Source organism: Pygocentrus nattereri, chromosome 21 (genome assembly GCF_015220715.1).
Source record: "Pygocentrus nattereri isolate fPygNat1 chromosome 21, fPygNat1.pri, whole genome shotgun sequence".
Classification (NCBI taxonomy): domain Eukaryota; kingdom Metazoa; phylum Chordata; class Actinopteri; order Characiformes; family Serrasalmidae; genus Pygocentrus; species Pygocentrus nattereri.
In genome coordinates, this window is record NC_051231.1 from 158857 (window position 1) to 179166 (window position 20310).

At 43.9% G+C, this 20310-nt stretch overlaps 1 protein-coding gene across 1 annotated transcript; it reads left to right on the plus strand.

Annotated features, from left to right (window-relative positions):
* Nucleotides 1-837: 837 nt before the first annotated feature.
* Nucleotides 838-20025, plus strand: LOC108415741 (angiotensin II receptor-associated protein). The gene is made up of 5 exons (XM_037532073.1): nt 838-1281; nt 1747-1781; nt 4658-4766; nt 10394-10598; nt 19482-20025. The coding sequence occupies exons 1-5, from the start codon at nt 1255-1257 to the stop codon at nt 19601-19603; spliced, it is 498 nt and encodes a 165-aa protein (XP_037387970.1). The 5' UTR covers nt 838-1254; the 3' UTR covers nt 19604-20025.
* Nucleotides 20026-20310: the final 285 nt, after the last annotated feature.

Genomic DNA, 20310 nt, shown 5'->3' on the forward strand with positions numbered 1-20310 from the left:
CAAAACAACCCTCACCACACACGCAACGCCCCCCCAGAACAACCCTCACCACACACGCGACGCCCCCCCAGAACAGCCCTCACCACACACGCGACGCCCCCAGAACAACCCTCACCACACACATGACGCCCCCCAGAACAGCCCTCACCACACACGCGACGCCCCCAGAACAACCCTCACCACACACGCGACGCCCCCCCCAGAACAGCCCTCTCCACACACGCGACGCCCCAGAACAACCCTCACCACACACGCGACGCCCCCCCCAGAACAACCCTCACCACACACGCGACGCCCCCCCCAGAACAGCCCTCACCACACACACGACGCCCCCAGAACAACCCTCACCACACACATGACGCCCCCCAGAACAGCCCTCACCACACACGCGACGCCCCCAGAACAACCCTCACCACACACGCGACGCCCCCCCAGAACACCCCTCTCCACACACGCGACGCCCCAGAACAACCCTCACCACACACGCGACGCCCCCCCAGAACAGCCCTCACCACACACGCAACGCCCCCCCCAGAATAGCCCTCACCACACACGCAACGCCCCCCCCAGAACAACCCTCACCACACACGCGACGCCCCCCAGAACAGCCCTCACCACACACGCGACGCCCCCAGAACAACCCTCACCACACACGCGACGCCCCCCCAGAACAGCCCTCACCACACACGCGACGCCCCCCCCCAGAACAGCCCTCACCACACACACGACGCCCCCAGAACAACCCTCACCACACACATGACGCCCCCCAGAACAGCCCTCACCACACACGCGACGCCCCCAGAACAACCCTCACCACACACGCAACGCCCCCAGAACAACCCTCACCACACACATGACGCCCCCCAGAACAGCCCTCACCACACACGCGACGCCCCCAGAACAACCCTCACCACACACGCGACGCCCCCCCAGAACAGCCCTCACCACACATAGGACGCCCCCAGGCTGCATTCAACAGACAGACAGACAGACCGACAGATGTGGGAAAGTTATCAGGCTGTATCAGACACACAGACAGACAGATAGACAGACAGACAGATAGACAGACCGCTGAATTTAGCGCATTATTAGGCTCTATTAGCCCTGAGTGGCCTCAGGTCTTTAGGAGGGAGTCAGAGCCACGTGGTCAGAGTCACGCTGTAGTCACATGGTCCGCCACTGCCCCGCTACGCTGGACTTGTCTAACTCCCACACAGCCTGAAGTGGACACTGCGGAGGGTCAGACAGCTCAGGATGGAGATTCCAGCCATAAACCTCAAGGTAAAGTCTTGCCCTCACCCCTGTCCTCACGCTGGCTGTACGTTTTAGCGCGAGCTGTATGAGTGTGCGAGCGGTCTCCACTCCTCACGCGCGCTTTATTAGAACCCAAATAAAGTGACAGTAACTGCTGCGGCGCTGCGGCGCTGCTGGAGCTCAGCCTCACACCGCGCCGGCTGCTGCCAGTACGCCTCATTTACACGCCAATGTCTTTAGAATGGAATATTTAATCTGTGTGTGTGTTTGTGTGTGTGTGTGTGTGTGTGTGTGTCTGTCTGTCTGTGTGTGTGTGTGTGTGTGTGTGTGTGTGTGTGTGTGTGTCTGTCTGTCTCTGTGTGTCTGCGTGTGTGTGTGTGTGTGTGTGTCTGCGTGTGTGTGTGTGTCTATGTGTGTGTGTGTCTGTGTGTGTCTGCGTGTGTGTGTGTGTGTGTGTGTGTGTGTGTGTGTGTGTGTGTGTGTGTGTTCTAGGCCATCGTGTTGGTGCACTGGCTGCTGACTGTCTGGTGAGTAAATTGGCTCCTTCCTATTTTTCCTCACTTTCCTGAGGAATTTCTCCTCTGTTGGGTCTGAAGGGCTTTGAGTTTTCAGAGTGTGTGTTTGAGAGCTCCCCGTCGTTTCAGTGTGTGTTCCTCACTGTTTAACAGTCATTGTGTAAAAAGTCATTCCCACAGATTACAGTCAAGTGATGCAACAGGAGCAGAACTGTTGGGTGATCAAAGCACAAAGTGAAAGGATTTACAGGCCAGATAAATCAAGTTCAGCACGTTTTCACTGAGAAACAGCAGAGCCGGGCAAAACGCTGGAAAAGCACTGATGGCTGAAAGCTAAACACACTAAACCCAGCTAGCCCTAACACGGCTTTCCCACAATCCCACTGTCTCAAGAGCCAAGCAAGCAAGTCACCATAACATAATAAGCAAATCTTGCCTATTTGACACATTTCAATATGAAGTGGGTAGAAATCACTCAGCACTCCTAATTACTCAAGAAGGCTCAGTAACACTGAGATTAATAACCGATCACATTGATTTATCAGTCTACTCAGGCTTTAGCAGAGCTCAGTAACGCTGAGATTAATAACCGATCACATTGATTTATCAGTCTACTCAGACTTTAGCAGAGCTCAGTAACGCTGAGATTAATAACTGATCACATTGATTTATCAGTCTACTCAGGCTTTAGCAGAGCTCAGTAACGCTGAGATCAATAACCGATCACATTGATTTATCAGTCTACTCAGGCTTTAGCAGAGCTCAGTAACGCTGAGATTAATAACCGATCGCATTGATTTATCAGTCTACTCAGGCTTTAGCAGAGCTCAGTAACGCTGAGATCAATAACCGATCGCATTGATTTATCAGTCTACTCAGGCTTTAGCAGAGCTCAGTAACGCTGAGATTAATAACCGATCACATTGATTTATCAGTCTACTCAGGCTTTAGCAGAGCTCAGTAACGCTGAGATTAATAAATGATCACATTGATTTATCAGTCTACTCAGGCTTTAGCAGAGCTCAGTAACGCTGAGATTAATAACTGATCACATTGATTTATCAGTCTACTCAGGCTTTAGCAGAGCTCAGTAACGCTGAGATTAATAACTGATCACATTGATTTATCAGTCTACTCAGGCTTTAGCAGAGCTCAGTAACGCTGAGATTAATAACCGATCACATTGATTTATCAGTCTACTCAGGCTTTAGCAGAGCTCAGTAACGCTGAGATTAATAAATGATCACATTGATTTATCAGTCTACTCAGGCTTTAGCAGAGCTCAGTAACACTGAGATTAATAACTGATCACATTGATTTATCAGTCTACTCAGACTTTAGCAGAGCTCAGTAACGCTGAGATTAATAACTGATCACATTGATTTATCAGTCTACTCAGGCTTTAGCAGAGCTCAGTAACGCTGAGATTAATAACTGATCACATTGATTTATCAGTCTACTCAGGCTTTAGCAGAGCTCAGTAACACTGAGATTAATAACCGATCACATTGATTTATCAGTCTACTCAGGCTTTAGCAGAGCTCAGTAACTCTGAGATTAATAACTGATCACATTGATTTATCAGTCTACTCAGACTTTAGCAGAGCTCAGTAACTGCTGAGATTAATAACCTGATCACATTGATTTATCAGTCTACTCAGGCTTTAGCAGAGCTCAGTAACGCTGAGATTAATAACTGATCACGTTGATTTATCAGTCTACTCAGGCTTTAGCAGAGCTCAGTTTTTGTACAGAAGCTGTTTTCTGAGTTCTTCTTTAGAGTATGTCTTTACATACTATGCTCTCTTTTCAGATATTGAAAAAGCATTGATGGTATATATTTATTTAATTTTAGTGTATAAGTTTTTTAAGTCTTCTCCTGAAACTGGAATAAGTCACCACTGGAATAAGTCCACCACTCTGAATTCTGTCTGTAACCTGGGCTGAGTGGAGATGCTTCATGTCCGTATTCGGAATGCTTGTTCCCAGTATCTGTATGGATTTACGTCCTTGCCCTGTAAAAAGTGATGTATTGAATTTCCTCCAAGAAATGTAATTTTGTGAACACATGAAAACACCTTTTGGTCTCACAACAGGAAACTGGTCCTTCAAACTCTAAATGTATGGTTTTAATGTCATGAAATGTCCAAGAATGTCTTATTTTACTTTGAGAGGAATTTGAGTGTGGCACAGTGCCTGAAGGCCAGGCTGAACAGAGTCATTATGACAGAAATATCCAGCCGACAGTGGCTCTGTGGTCAGAAGCTGACCGTTGGTGAGAGGCAGAATGGACGTACTGTAAAGGCCTTGAAAGGAAAAGATAGAACAGCTAATGGAGCCATATAAAGAAAGGCTAGTGACCATGACGTTGTATCGCTGCTGTTGGAAGAAAGTCTTGTATCTCCATTTTTGGCGTGTTTTGGATAATCTGAAAATGCCTAATGTTCTTTACACTGTGTGTAAATTTCATGATGAATGGACCAAAAGAAACGGCCCAAAATATCTTGGAAAAAAGTCTGGTTCCGTTGACTTACATTGAAAGTAGAGTATGTTTATTCCTACTCCTGTAAAGTTACCGTTTTGCTGATATGATGTTTTGTCCCAACAGCAGCGATGCATAGATGCTCTTTTAGTAAAATAGACATCAGTACATGCCATTTCTGAAAGTGTGTTGCAGTGTTGTCATCTGTGAAAAGCCCTGCTTTTCCATTTACTCAGCTGTTTAGAAAAACTACAGGATCAGAAATGTTGTCGTACTTTCTCTCAGTACAAAACCTGAGCCACAAACGGATGTTGCTTCTTTCATAATGTCTTCCTTCTGCAATGCCTTGTTCTGTTTCCCTAAAATGTGACGTCTAATTGTGTAATAATCTCATGTGCAATAACAGGGGCTGCATGGCCTGGTTGTCTCATTCTTACGTCTGGGGAAATTTCAGCGTTTTGGCTGTGGGTGTGTGGGCCATCGCTCAGAGAGACTCAGTAGATGCTGTACTAATGGTAGGTCACTAAAACTGTTATTATTCTGACCAAGCAGACTCTGCATTGTGATTTACAATGATATAACGGTCCTTTTACACTGATTCAAATGTGTACATCGTTACTAATCTGAGAGAGGATGTTTAGACTTATTTTCTGGAGGGAACATGATATTCCCACTCATGATCTTGTTTAACCTCTTTAACTGCAGGCTTGTTGTTCGGTTATTAATCACAAGACTTATTACATATTGTTTGGTAACTAATGTGAAACTAATGTCCAGTCCCATTTCTTCTTGTTACCCCTTGATTTGGAGTGTTCCTCCTTGTTGCTGAGCTACAGGGCAGTGGTTGAGATCTTCCTCTGAAATGAGACCCTCTAATAAAAGAGCATCACTTCATTAACAGCTACTAGCGCCGCTCTGTAGGCGACCCTGCCCGTCTGCAGGGACAGCAGAGGAGGGGAAAGTTCAGCTCCTCACTGCTGGGCTTTAGTTACATTTAGGGATCAGACACCTTCAAAGAGGGGGCAATTATTTATTATCAGCCCCCCTAATTCTTCAGTGATATGAAGCTGAAGTCAGAGATTCTCCAGATTCTTGTTCTAATTTTCCTGTTCCACCTTAAATGGAGCAGCAGTTACATTCTGGCGCTTCAGGCGTCACTGCTGGACTATTTAAGGTGGAAACGATCTAAATTCACTGAAATGACATTAAACTAAGATAATATGATGATTATCCTAATTTTTTAACAAAGAAAATTCTCACATTTGAGGGTTTCTTTGGTCTCTTGTTCTCCGTCTGTTTGGAGTCTCTGAAAAACCTCTGGAGGGTCATGTAGCCCCAAACCTTCACCCCACCCCTCTATCTCAACAAGAATCGGGACACCCCACCCCTAGACGTGGAGGGCTAAGGGCTCAGTGGTAGGGGTGAGGGGTGAAATGAGACGGGGCCTAAGTCAGTGTTGTAATGAGGTAGGAGACGAAGCAGACAGGAAAGCAGGATGCAAATATGAGCTGGAGGTTTTATTTGTGTCCATGATGAAAACATCAATGAAAAAACAGAACTAGAAAATACAGAAATAAAGAAAAGTCTGTACTAGAAAATAATCTAAGAAATTACCAGTGCTGCAAAACAAAGAACAAACAAACAGAACTCAAGAAAATCTCAACACCAGAATTAAATAAGCAAAAACTGGAATTTGAAGTCACACAGTAAACAATGCCAAGCCGTGAACAGGACAAACACAAGGGGACTAAATACAAGAAGCACTTGGTAACAGTTACTGGCCAGGGCAACAGATAAGACACAGGTCAGGGGAACGAGAGGAGCAGGAGAACCCACAAACGAGGGGAAGACAGACGTGGGCAGAGTAACATAGGAGGTTACAGTAGTATTAGAGTGGTATCGAAGTGTGGACCCACATATAGAGGGCAGTAATGGGCTGGAGGTCAGGGAACCAGCCCTGTGACCGGAAGGTCGCTGGTTCAAGCCCCAGAGCCGACAACACATGACTGAGGTGTCCTTGAGCAAGACACCTAACCCCCAACTGCTCCCCGGGCACTGTGGATAGGGCTGCCCACCACTCCAGGCAAGTGTGCTCACTGCCCCCTAGTGTGTGTGCTCACTAGTGTGTATGTGGTGTTTCACTGCACAGATGGTTTACATGCGGAGGTGAAATTTCCCGGTTATGGGACTAATAAGGGTCTCTTAATATGAACCCTTATTACAGCTCAGTATAGCTTTTAGCGATAGCTTAAATCAGTGATTCCACTGGAATCGTTGATTTAATCCTATCCTACTTAAAGCAGCACTACGTAAGATTTTTTTTTTTTGCTTTTCTGAGCATATTGTGGATATCGTCAATACTTATCGTCAATACTTGTTTGTTTACAAAGAGAACATGTTTACTCCTATTTAATTGAATTTAATGCAGGGTGGTTTGTGAAAAACTGAATAAAATCATTGTACCTGTGGGTTTATTATAGTATTTTTATACATAGCACTACAGGTTCTTTTTTCTGTTTCAAATTTTTTAATCTCTGAGAAAAGAAATGTGCTGCTTATCGTGCATCGTCAAGTATTGCGACACATGTTTTGGCCGTCCCTCGTAGTGCAGCTTTAATATACTGTTAGCCGTCCATCTGCATCTTTGCCCCTCCCCATGGTATTTGGTGGGCATGCTGTCCATGTTGGTCATCATAAAATGGATTAACATGGCAGAGTGAGCTTTCCATGTGCTGCAGTGTTTCCTACCACTGTGTAAAAGAAGCCCCATGCTGCCTTTATTGTTGCTGTGACACAGACAAAATAAACGTCTACACATTTTTAAACTTCAAAATGTTCTCTGCACATTAAAATAAATGTGACAGCATGCCATTAAAAGAGAAAAGGAGCTGAAAAAGCAGAAATAGTTGTTCTGCACTCTACTATCAGTCAATCAATCAGTCAATCACTCAATCAATCATCCTTTATTCGACATGGAAGTCAGAATCCGAATCAGAATCCTTTATTGATCCCAGAGGGAAATTGCAGTTGTTACAGTTGCATCCATCCATCCATCCATCCATTATCTTCCGCTTCTCCGGGGTTCGTGTCGCGGGGGCAGCATCCAAAGCAATGAGGCCCAGACCTCCCTTTCCCCAGCCACTTCCACTAGCTCTCCAGGGGGGGATTCTGAGGCGCTCCCAGGCCAGCTGGGCGATATAGTCACGTCAGCATATCCTGGGTCTTCCCCGGGGGGCGTCCAGGAGGCATCCTAACCAGATGCCTGAACCATCTCAGCTGGCTCCTCTCGACATGGAGAAGCAGCGGCTCTACTCCGAGTCCCTCCCAGATGACCGAACTTCTCACCCTATCTCTAAGGGAGAGTCCAGACACCCTGCGGAGGAAACTCATTTCGGCCGCTTGTATTCGCGATCTTATTCTTTCAGTCATTACCCAAAACTCATGACCATAGGTGAGGGTGGGAACGTAGATCGACCGGTAAATCGAGAGCCTTGCCTTGTGGCTCAGCTCTTTCTTTACCACAACAGACCGGTAAAGAGCCCGCATCACTGCTGACCCAGCACCAATCCGCCTGTCAATCTCCCGCTCCCTTGTACCATCACTCGTGAACAAGACCCCGAGATACTTGAACTCCTCGACTTGAGGCAAGAGCTCATCCCCGACCCAGAGAGGGCTCTCTGCCCTTTTCCGCTTGAGAACCATGGCCTCAGATTTGGAGGTACTGATTCTCATCCCGGCCGCTTCACACTCGGCTGCCGAATGGCTCGTAGCAAAGAGCCATGTACCCCGTACTCCCGAAGCACCTCCCACAGAATACCCCAGGGAACACAGTCGAATGTCTTCTCCAGATCCACAAAGCACATGTGGACTGGTTGGGCAAACTCCCATGAACCCTCCAGAATCCTGGAGAGGGTGAAGAGTTGGTCCAGTGTTCCACGACCAGGGCGGAACCCGCACTGCTCCTCCTGGATCCGAGGTTCGACTATAAGCCGGACTCTCTTCTCCAGTACCCCTGCATAGACCTTACCAGGGAGGCTGAGGAGTGTGATTCCCCTGTAGTTGGAACACACCCTCCGGTCCCCCTTTTTAAAAAGAGGCACCACCACCCCAGTCTGCCAATCCAGTGGCACCACCCCCGATGTCCACGCAATGTTGAAAAGGCGTGTCAGCCAAGACAGCCCCACAACATTCAGAGCCTTGAGGAACTTAGCCACAGCTACAGTCAGCCACTTCAACAATGGAGGAATGGAACATGGCCCATTTTGAGTCAATGTCCCCCACCTCACCCAATATCTGGTCAAAGTTCTGACAGAGGTGTGAGTTGAAGATCAATCTGACAGGTTCTTCTGCCAGACATTCCCAGCAAACCCTCACTATACGTTTGGGCTTGCCTGGTCTGACTGGCATCTTCCCCCACCAGCTGATCCAACTCACCACCAGGTGGTGATCAGTTGACAGCTCAGCTCCTCTCTTTACCCGAGTGTCCAAAACACATGGCCGCAAGTCCGATGACACGACTACAAAGTCAATCATTGAACTGCGGCCTAGGGTGTCCTGGTGCCATGTGCACTTATGGACATCCTTGTGTTCAAACATGGTGTTCGTGATGGACAAACTGTGGTTTGCACAGAAGTCCAAAAACCGAACACCACTCTGATCTAAACCCGAGAGGCCATTTCGCCCAATCACACCCATCCAGGTCTCACTGTCGTTGCCCACGTGAGCGTTAAAGTCCCCCAGTAGGAAAATAGAGTCTCCGGGAGGAGCATTTTCAAGAACCCTTCCCAAGGACTCTAAGAAGGCTGGGTACTCTGAACTGCTGTTCGGTGCATAAGCACAGACAACAGTCAGGACCCGTTCCCCAACCGAAGGCGTAGGGAAGCTACCCTCTCGTCCACCGGAGAAAACCCCAACATACAGGCCCCGAATCGAGGGGCTATGAGAAAGCCCACACCTGCCCGCCGCCTCTCACCATGGGCAACTCCAGAAAAGAATAAAGTCCAGCCCCTCTCAAGGAGATTGGACCCAGAGCCCAAGCTGTGTGTTGAGGTGAGCCCGACTATATCTAGCCGGTATCTCTCGACCTCGCGCACCAACTCAGGCTCCTTCCCCGCCAGTGAGGTAACGTTCCAAGTTCCAAAAGCCAGTTTCAGCAACCGAGGATCAGAACGCCAAGGCCCACGCTTTCGGACACTGCCCGATCCACAAAGCACCAAACCCCTACTACTGCCCCTCCCATTGGTGGTGGGTCGATGGGAGGGGGGACTCACGTAACTCCTTCGGGCTGGGCCCGGCCGGGCACCATGAGTTAATGCCCAGCCACCAGACGCTCGCTGGCAAGGCCCTCCCCCAGGCCTGGCTCCAGGGTGGGGCCCCGGTAACCCTGTTCCGGGCAGGGTACACAAGTCCTGTTTTTGTCTTTTCATAGGGGTTATTATGGATCACACTTTGTCTGACCTGTCACCTAGGACCAGTTTGCCTTGGGAGACCTTACCTGGAGCTTTTGCTCCAGACAACATAGCTCCTAGGGTCCTTCAAGCACGCAAACCCCTCCACCACGATAAGGTGGTGATCCATGGAGAGGTACAGTTGCAACTATTTATATAAAAGAATAAACACTTTAATAATTTAAAACAAAGATAAAGAGAAATTTGCAGTGTGTACATGAGATTTAAGTTCTTATGAATATAGTAAAGTGGTGGTGACTGTGATAGTAAATGTTAAACGTCTAGAAAGCAGTTCTAAATTATTGTGCCTCTCAGTTATTGAACACAATTAATGTTATTACCCTCAGTACATTGAGGGTGACACTCATATACAGTGTAGCTAAAAAAAATGAAAATGAAATTTACCAAATAAAACAAATGAAAAACATCAAGATAAAAACATTTATATGTGGAAAACTGATAAAATGTACATATTGTGGCTGTCAAAAAAATGTGTCTGGAATACAATCACCTACATCAGGTTAGATTAAAGTAAATGTTTTGCCTGTACCAGTAAAGTTCCTACATTTCCGTCAAATCATTACAGTAGTTACTGAAAATAAGTCTAAAGAGTAATAACAGAAACATGTGGGTCCACACATCAAAGCCACTGCTCTAAAGCCACCAAACCATTCTCTTCTCCTTTTCTCTCCCAGTTCCTGATCGGGATGACGCTGACGATTCTGACGGACATCATCCACTTTGGAATCTACTACCCGGCAATTGAAAGTTTAGGAGCAAGCGACACGTTCCGCTTCAGCGCGGGGATGGCCATCCTCAGCCTCATACTCAAGCCTCTGTCCTGCTTCTTCGTCTATCAGATGTATCGCGAGAGGGGAGGCGACTACAACATCAACTTCGGTGAGTGGGCGTCTCTGGGCTTCTTGTAGGGCTCTGTTGATGAGGTCTGTGCTGCTATGAGATGCATGTGCTAGTCCTGTGGCCTGTGTTAGGTGAGCTGATGTGCTAAATCAGAGGGTCTCTGTTGATGTGCCTCACACTACATTAGTTTGAGGGGGTTTGCTTTCAACCCTTGAAACTTTATTTGATTTAATTTTTTCCCTTGTGCCCTTATTTTATTTGTTTGTTTGCTTGTATGTTTAGATTTGTTTAACAATATTTGTAACAGTTTCTAAATAATTTGTGGTATTTACCTCATAATTTATTTTGTTTACTTAGTAATTTACTGAATAATTTTGTGGTATTTCCTGAATAATTTCTAATAGTTACTGAGTAATTTGTAGTGGTTACTGAGTAATTTGTAGTGGTTACTGAGTAATTTGTAGTATTTACTGAATAATCAGTGTTTAGATTATTAACTGAATAACAAGCCTAGGTGTATTGCTGTGTTTAGTCCTGGAACATTGTGGAGATGCTGTGCTGTGGAGCAGAACAGTGTGTTTCTCTGAAAGCGACGGGGGCATTGAGTCAAAAGAGGAGCATAACTGAGTTAGTGAGACGGTCACAAGACAAATGCCTGACAGAGTAAGTGCTGGAACAGAGGAGTGCGGCCCAGAAAGCTCCTGAGAGATAAAGAGAATGAATGGCTCTATATAGTTACCTCTAGAATTGGTTCCACAGCTGACTGGTTTTGACTGTGAAGATAGATTAAGTCCAGTGCTGACTGACTGTAGATGACCTAAAACATATATACAGTAGTCTGCAAAGGCCAGGAAGCAATTTCATTTGTCAGATTTCCTGACAGCGTGCATTATGAACAAGTTATTTATAAGCAGAAAACATATTCCGCTGAAAATTACCCAGAACCCTCCACTGAACAACTAATATCACATTTATTGTGTCCACGTTTTGCCTTTATTATGGCTTCTATTCTTTCCAGGCGACTTGCTTTCAGTTCTAGGGATATTTTTCCACACCTCCAAAGTTCAGTCCCAATAATAGATTTTGACTCATTAGTTCATCAAATCACATTTTCACATTACCACATTTTCTTTTCTCAATAGCAACCTTTTGACACCTGCACATCCTTTCAGACCCACAGCGCTGAGTGGTCTTCTCACAGTGGAAGGATGGACAGAAACACCTGTGGATGTTTTCAGATCTGAAGCGGCTTGATTCTCAAAGATGAAAGCTTTAAGTGCTGCTTATCTGATGTTAACAGTGTCTTTGGTCTACCAGTTCTTGCATGGTTGTTGGGGGCCCTTTTTTCTTTATATTACGGTGTCTTGCTACACTGACTCCACAGTCATGCCCCATTAGGCCTTCTCTGCCGTTGAACCTCGTGGTCTTATACCAGGCTGTGCCTTCCTGAAGTTCATCAAAGCACCGTTCTGCTCCGTGCCACCACGGGGCACTGTCCCACTTCTGACACCAGGAGAAACCATGATTTCTCATATGAGAAGTGCTAGTGGCCACATGTTAAGCTTGCAGCACAAACAACAGATTTTCTCCAGTTCTTACTGGGAGCATGTCGCCCCTCAAGAGCCTCTATGCATGGCCGCACCCCCCCACTCCTACAGCAGTGTGATCCGTTCCTCATGCAAGTGGAGTATCTTAACTCTAATCTCTTGTGTATATGTGTTCACTGCTGTTTTTTTCTGATGGTGAAAAATAACTTAATGGCTGTTTTGACTGAAAGTAAAAAAAAAGGAAAGAGTGACTTCTGAATTTTGCACAGTAATATATTTCAAGCCTGTGATTAAAAAAAAAAATTCATTTTTATTCAAGTTGTTCTGCTTTTACCCACATTTTGCTGCATAGGCTACAAAGTACAGCTGCCATGCATCTTTCTTGGCTAAATGTATGTGGGGATGCGGGTAAGTGCTCACTGCTTTCGCTTGTTTTAGCTCAGCGCTAATGTGCTGGATCAGCAGTTTTAATCCTGCTCCTCCACCTGCTCATTGTGGTGTTTTCCTGATAGTGAGCTAATGATTGCGCCAGGTGTGTTGAGCACAGAACTACTGAACAGAGAAATAGAAAACGGCTTGTTTTACTTTTCTGTTACTGCAGTTTAGCACTGTAATCACATTATGAACAATTTCATATCAGAACAAGAGAACCGCCAGTCTGTTTGTGCTGTATTTTAATCAGCATGCATTAATTCAGTCATTCTTAAAATACACCATATTCGATTAGTTGATATGAGATGAATTGATCTAACCATGCTATGTCCATATAGGTGTGCGTTCATAGCAACTGTTGCTGGGTTGGACAAGCTTTACAGAACGTTGGCGTAAATCCCATTTGAACGTAATGAGACACTGTGGCTCACAGTCTGTTTTGTTCAAATTTAATGTATTAATTTTAAATTATATGATGCACAGAAATTTAAAAAAAAAATTTGTTGTATTTATGCTCATTAACAAAACAAGCCAAATATATATTATATATATATATTATATAAAAATGAAAAATACACGTTTTATTATTGGTAAAATTTACTTTCTGTTAGACAAAACTGAGCGGACAGTTCACATAAAATAAACACACAACTTGTTGCGGTACGGAGACTTCAGAATGTGCAAAGAAATCAGACATCAGAGAACACTTGATCATCTGAAGCAACAATTCCATTATTTTTACTATTCTTTCACTTTTGAAGCCTTGTTTGTAAATTTATAAATCATATAAATTAAATAATAAAACAAATCAACTGACGCTACAGATAGCATCGGGGGGCTAGCAGGGTCTTTCCATTCTGCTTCTTTTGGTTTGCTGTGTTCTGAGTACTGAGTGGGATATTATGTGTTTTTAAGTGATATCCAGCCTCTAATCGAGATGTTTTTAGGAGTTGTGGCCTCTCCTGAGACTTGGGATTAATAGAGATTATAAATTGCTTGTCTAATTGTAAGTAGTTCCTTGTTTTCTTTGTTTTTGGCAGTGACCGGTGCAGAAGAGCGAAGGAAAAAGAGCATGTTTAATCCTTGTCTCATAAGAATTTGATAAACTACACGCATTCTAATTTAGGATGAACTGAAATTCAACCACTAACACATTTAGGGGGAAAATGGTCAAAAGTGGAAGCTTTCTTTTCAGTGGCTGAAATGTTTTAGGAGTGACCATCTGATGGACAGGCATAGCAGAAAGTTCAGACTTGTTTAAACATTTAAAATTCAGATATTTTAAGAAGTATGGGTAACGCTTTCCCAGTATGTTGATATGTGACAAGTGCAGCAGGAAGTACAGCGCTGTCAGTGCTGCGCAGGCATGACCAACTTTCAAACATGCTTCTACAACATAATAAAATAAATTAGTGATTATAATTTAAAATACTAACATCATTTCTGTGTTTAGGCTGTTGAGTTTTTATAGTTTGACAGCGACCAAATATTAGTAAAAATTCCAGTTTGAACCTTGAAGGCACTGAACGCTGGCAGGATAAAGACACAGTGTAGCAGGCTAAGCTAACTCGGACAAGTTGTTGCCTATATCAGGGGTCGAAACCCAAATGTTAAGAAGAGCTATTTTGAAGTTGAAACAAAAGTGCAGACGCACTTTGCTCTGCTTTCAGCTTCAGCTCAGCTGTAGCTGCTTTTCTCGCATCTCCAGCAGGAAACCTTTCTGTAAAAATGGAATATCTTGTAAAATGTCTCAACGCTTGATTTTTTTACGAGGCTGAAGTCGCTTCTCATTCGCCAGCTTCTTTTTAGAATTTTCCCGTTCCACCTAAATGGTGCCTGAGGTGTCAGAAGTAAAGGTGGAACTGCATAATTCGAACAAGATTTCAGCTTCATGACTTTTTAGTGTACAGATCAGGCAACCAGCTGGAGTGACTATAAACACTAATCAGTCCATTCGTCTCCAAATGATCGATGTCCGTCTTAAATCTCTCTCTTTGCCGTTTTGTAGCTACTAGCTGGGCGAGACTGTCGTCTGTGTTGCTATGGTGACCAGCCGTCTGCGCTGATCTTCAGGGTTAAAGGGTGAATCAGCAGTTCTACATTAACTCCAGCGTTTAAGACCATTTACTGTTAAACTGTGTTGAAGGATCAGCAGAGCTTTATTTTACTGTAGAGGAGGATTATTTTATTATTACCTGCTGATCTGATTCAGCTGTGGAGCTGCAACAGGGTGGTAGAAGAGCCACATGCAGCTCCAGAACCACATGTTGCCGAACCCTGTGCTATAGTAATAGCAGGTTACCTACCACGCTTTTTAAGGTGAATGCCTGTCTGTTATTAGATGATTTCATAAAAGCACTGATTTTACTGTATTACTGTACTTGTATGCACAGTTTTACATGCTTTGTGACTAAAGGCTTTAAATGTTTTGGTTAAATGTACACTTAACCAGGCTTTATTGGTTGACCCCTATAATGACAGTATAAGCTCAGTCATTGGGTAAATTTCTTAGAGTAAATAGGGTTAGGGTTAGGGTCAGCCATGCTACAATAGCTAGCGGTCTACTAACCCATGATGTTAAAATTAAAACAAAAATAAAAGTGGTGAACTTTCTGCTCAGCCTATTAATCACATGGTTATCTCTAAAGACATTGCTCGCACAAAAAACTACAGTTACATGCAAAGGTTTAACGCGCTTGTTCAAATTTACTTTTGTTGATTTTCTAAGAGAAAAGCTTTTAAAATATCTTTTGCACAGCCCACACTTGTTAAATTGAGCAGATAAACAGCAATGTATGGATTAAAATGTGCAGAAGTGTGTCTCCGTAAAAGTGTTCACTTATTTTCACATAGAAAATCAACAGAACATGTAATTCGACCAAATATGCTGAACTTTTACATGCGGCTGAGTGAATCCTCTATTAAAACGGAGTGATGTTCACATGCCGTTTCAGACGAGTAACACACTCTGCAGGTATTTTGGCAAGAACTGAATGTGAGCTAGAGTTGGGTTGAATGGGATGTTTGCCAATGTTGTGTGAAGCTTGTCCAACATAGCAACAGTAGCTATGAACGAGCACGTCTGTGGGCGGAGCATGTGTAGATCCATAAAATGGCTCTGTAGTTGCTTTACTTTCTTAATTCATTTCATCTTTTGTCTGTTACTCGTCCTCACTGATCTGTTTTCTCTCTCTTCACCTGCTCCCTCTTTCTGCTCTCATCCTTTTTCTCTCTGTCTGTCTGTCTGTCTGTCTGTCTGTCTGTCTGTCCCTTCTGTTCGTCAGACTTGGAGACGTCAGTGGACAGTCGCTGCACCACAGACAGTGCTGATAGCACTCTGCTCGGCCGTCGTTACTGAAAACCCTCTTCTTCCTCACCTTTATTCCAACTGAGAATCACTTGTGATGTATTTATTTTGTATGTTGTTTTTGTCTTTGCTCTGATTTCTTTCCTCCTCTGCTGTTTCCACTCACCCTGTGTCTCCTGATTATGTAACATCTTCCGTTTTAATGTTTTGTTTTGCTTTGTTTCTGCTGGAAAGTGATTGTGAGAATCATTTGAATGTGTTTACAAATGAATACAGTATGCAAAAGGTAGTCAGATTACATTTTGTTGATTTTCTAAGTGAAAGTAATTGAACACTCTACAGAGAACTGAACACCACAGTGGCCTTCTGCTCAGTTAAGCTTCTGTTTGTCTGCTAACTTTAACAAAAATCAAATGTAAACCACAGCAAATAAACAGTAGTTAAAGAGTTTTCTCTGTAGAGGATGTTAACTTCACTCTGAAAATCTACAACCCCCAACAGAATTCAATGATTAGCAAATCTCATATAGACCCGTATTTTATTCACAGTAGAACACACAACACGTGTCAGATGTTGAAAGTGAGACATTTTCCCATTGCCTGAAAAACATTAACTCGTTTAGAGCTTGACGGCAGCAGCGCATCTCAGAAAAGTTGGAACAGGAGCAGCAAAAGGCTGGAAAGGTAAGTGGTACTAATAAAAACAGCTGGAGGAGCAAATTTGGAACTAACTCACAGGACTGAGTATAAAAGAGCATTTTAGAGAGGCGGAGACTCTCAGAGACTCCCAGAAGCAAAGATGGGCAGAGGATCACCAACCTGAGAAAAACTGCGTCTAAAAATTGTGGAACAATTTTAGAAAAATGTTCAACATAAAAGTGTGAAGACTTTGGAAATCCCACCATCTACAGTACATAACATCATCAGAAGATTCAGAGAATCTGGAGAAATCCCCGTACGCAGTGGACCAGGCCGACGGTCAGTACTGGACACTCGTGATCTTCAGGCTCTCAGGCGGCGCTGCATTAAAAACAGGCCTGATTCTGAACTGAAATCACTGCATGAGCTCGAAACACTTCCAGAAATCAGTGTCTGTGAACACAGTTCACTCTACAATCCACGAACAGGTTAAAGCCGCATCAGGCAGAGAAGAAGCCAGATATAAACAGGAGCCAGAAACACTGCCACCTTCTCTGGGCCTGAACTCATTTAAAATGGACTGAGGCAGCATGGAAAACTGTTCTGTGGTCAGATGAACCAAAATATGAAAGTCTTTTTGAAGATAATGGAGCCTGCATCCTTTGGACTAAAACACCATTAATGCTGAACGATATAAACAGTCCAGACCGTTCACCAATAGAAAACATTTGGCTCATAATGAAACGAAAAATCGGGCAAAGAAGACCCTGGAAGTTAGAATCCTACGCCAGACAGGAATGGGACAACATTCCTCTCCCAAAGCTCCTTGTTTTGGGGAAAACAAACCTGTAGTTAAAGAAGAGGGGAAGCTACACGATGGTGGACGCCGCCCTGTCCAAACCTTTCTGAGATGCATTGCTGCCATCAAGTTCTAAATGAGTTCATGTTTTTCAGGAATCTGTAAAATGTCTCGCTTTTAACATCTGATACGTGTTTTTATGTTAAAAATATGGGTCTGTGAGGATTTCAAATCATTGCATTTTGTTTTTATTTACATGTATTTACATTTTAGTGTCTCATTTTTTGCATTCACCTATACAAATTCATGTTTGTGTTTTGTTTTTTTTTGTTTTTTTGTTTTTTTTCTGATAATCCAAGGATTAACTCCAAGTTTAAATCCAAAACAGACTACTATTTAACATTTTGCATTCATTTGTTATATTAACATCTTGTTTTTTTATACACACTAACAGCTTGCACTGTGTGGGTTTCATTTTTGCTTTTAGATATTTTATGCAATATTTTTTTATTTACAGGAAGTTAGTAAATCATATAATGTTAGTACGTATTGACAGTAATAGTGGTGCAAGATATGCTCATCACTTTTGTAATGTAAAGTATTCTAAATATGTATTTGATATTAATAATATTATGTTCTAATAATACAATAATTACAAAGGGAGCATAATTAGTCCTGTTTAACTGGCTTTAGTGCAGTGCAGTGTGTGGAATTTTGAATACAGATGATTGACTCTAATCAGTCTAATCTCTTCCAACTAATCAGACATAGCCATATGCAAAAGTTTGGGCACGCCGTTCTCATAACACACTTCTGCACATTTTAAAGCATTTTAAATCTGCTGAATTTAACATGAGTCACGTTTTATATTTTGTTCTCTATTTGTTAAATAAACACTGAGCAGAGAGAGGTTAGATGCTCTGGTGAAGTACAGGAAGGAAGTGTGATGTCTTAAGCGCACATGTTCCGGATTAAGCTTATTTCTGCACTCATCTTAACATTAAAACCTTTCCAGCCCCACTGCTTATACCATCGTTTAAATAAAGGCATAGGTTATTTTATTCTTCGACACCGTGCATTTACATATTTCACACACACAATCCAACTTTTCATCCTTAACTTCACTTTAAGATTTTGAAGAGCTTTCCTACAGATGTTTTTGTATTTTATTTTATGTAAAAATGTCTGATTTTCTTGTGTTTCTTGTATTTTTATTACCCTCCTTGCAGAAACAGGCACTGGCAAGAAAACTAAAACACGATCACCAGGCTGAAATTCAGACATGGGGATTTTTTTAGTTTTAGCTTGCAGCACTTGTAGTGACTTGGCAGCGATTTTAGAGGCATGGTGTGAGCGCTCGTTTTTACAGACTGTCCCATGTAGTGCCTCATTTAAAAAAGGTTTTCCTAGGTTACGAGTCCTTTAATTAATAATAGAGAGAGAGAGAGAGTTCATCCCTCGTCTTTCTGTACTGACTGTAGCATTTGTTCAGTAGCTCCATTACAGCCGATGTGTAAACTGACAGATGGACTACAGTCTGTAACTGTAGAACTACAGAGTGCAGCTATACAGTCAGTGGAGCTGATGAAGTGTTCAAAGGCCATAAGGTAGGTGTGATTATTGAGGTGGCTGGTTGAGGAAGCAAATGTAACCCAGCCTTCATTGCTGTACATAAAACTGTAGAACTAATGAAGCTAATTTTAGTGATTTTTCTCACAAATACACTAAAACAAAACAAACCTGACCCTAACCAAACCCTCGGAAAGCTGGAGCTCTCAGTGGCCCAGACTGTGTCCACTTGCTCAGATAATCAGAAACACTCCTCTGAGTGCTGAGTGCACTGAATTTGCTGTATAAAGGCTTCATCACATGTCAGTGGACAGCTGCCTGCGTGATGGTTATTCGGTCAGTTTACACATCGGCTGTAACGGAGCTACTGAACAAATGTCCGCTGTGGTCCAGAGGAGGACGGGTTCCCCTTCTGAGTCTTGGTTCCGCTCAGTGTTTCTTGTTCTCAGGGAGTTTTTCCTCGTCACCTTTGCCGCTGGCGACGCTCATGGGGGCTCGGACCCGGATTTTTCTGTAAAGCTGCTTTGTGACGACGCCTGTTGTAAAAAGCGCTATACTAATAAACTTTGACTTGGGTCCAGCTTGAGTGGACAGTCGGAGTGACCGTGTGTCCTGCCTTTCTCTCCTCAGGCTTTCCCACAGTGACCCGGAACAGAGACGCCTACCAGTCCATTGACCAGCAGGACCAGTCCAGCGCCGCCAAACCATTCAACCAAGCGGAGGACCAAAAGCCTGCAGTGCGTGCATACTGAAGACCACCTTCACTCATTGGCCCCTTCTGAGTGACCGCTGTGCTGGTTTATGGTGTGGTAAATGGCGGAAGGTGCAGTTTGAGGGGCAGCGATGATTCGCAATTTCGTCAGTTTACAAAGTGATATTATATGTTTACTCTTAAGCCTTACAGTGCGTTACTGTATTCATATGGGTAGTCAAGCGCGCTGGATAATTTCAGTAGAAGGTGATCATGCTGGACCTGCATTGTTAATTTTATATGACAGCATATGAATCAAAGAGTTTTTATAGATGTGCCATACATTGCACACCGGTCAGACGTAACATTCTGACCGCCTCCTTGTTTCTGCGCTCACTGTCCACTTTATCAGCTCCACTGACCGTATAGCTGCACTCTGTAGTTCTACAGTTACAGACTGTAGTCCATCTGTTTCTCTGATACTCTGTTACCCTGTTCTTCAGTGGTCAGGACCCCCATGGACCCTCACAGAGCAGGTACTATTTGGGTGGTGAGTCATTCTCAGCACTGCAGTAACACTGACTGCTGCTGGAGTTTTTAAACACTGTGTCCACTCACTGTCCACTCTATTAGACACTCCTACCTTGTCGGTCCACCTTGTAGATGTAAAGTCAGAGACGACAGCTCATCTGCTGCTGCACAGTTTGTGTTGGTCATCCTCTGGTCCTTCATCAGTGGTCACAGGACGCTGCCCACAGGACGCTGCCC

Coding starts and splice junctions, on each gene's coding strand:
- LOC108415741 (XM_037532073.1), top strand. CDS start 1,255: ATGGAGATTCCAGCCATAAACCTCAAG. Junction 1,282..1,746: donor TTCCAGCCATAAACCTCAAG/GTAAAGTCTTGC, acceptor TGTGTGTTCTAG/GCCATCGTGTTGGTGCACTG. Junction 10,599..19,481: donor CGACTACAACATCAACTTCG/GTGAGTGGGCGT, acceptor TTCTCTCCTCAG/GCTTTCCCACAGTGACCCGG.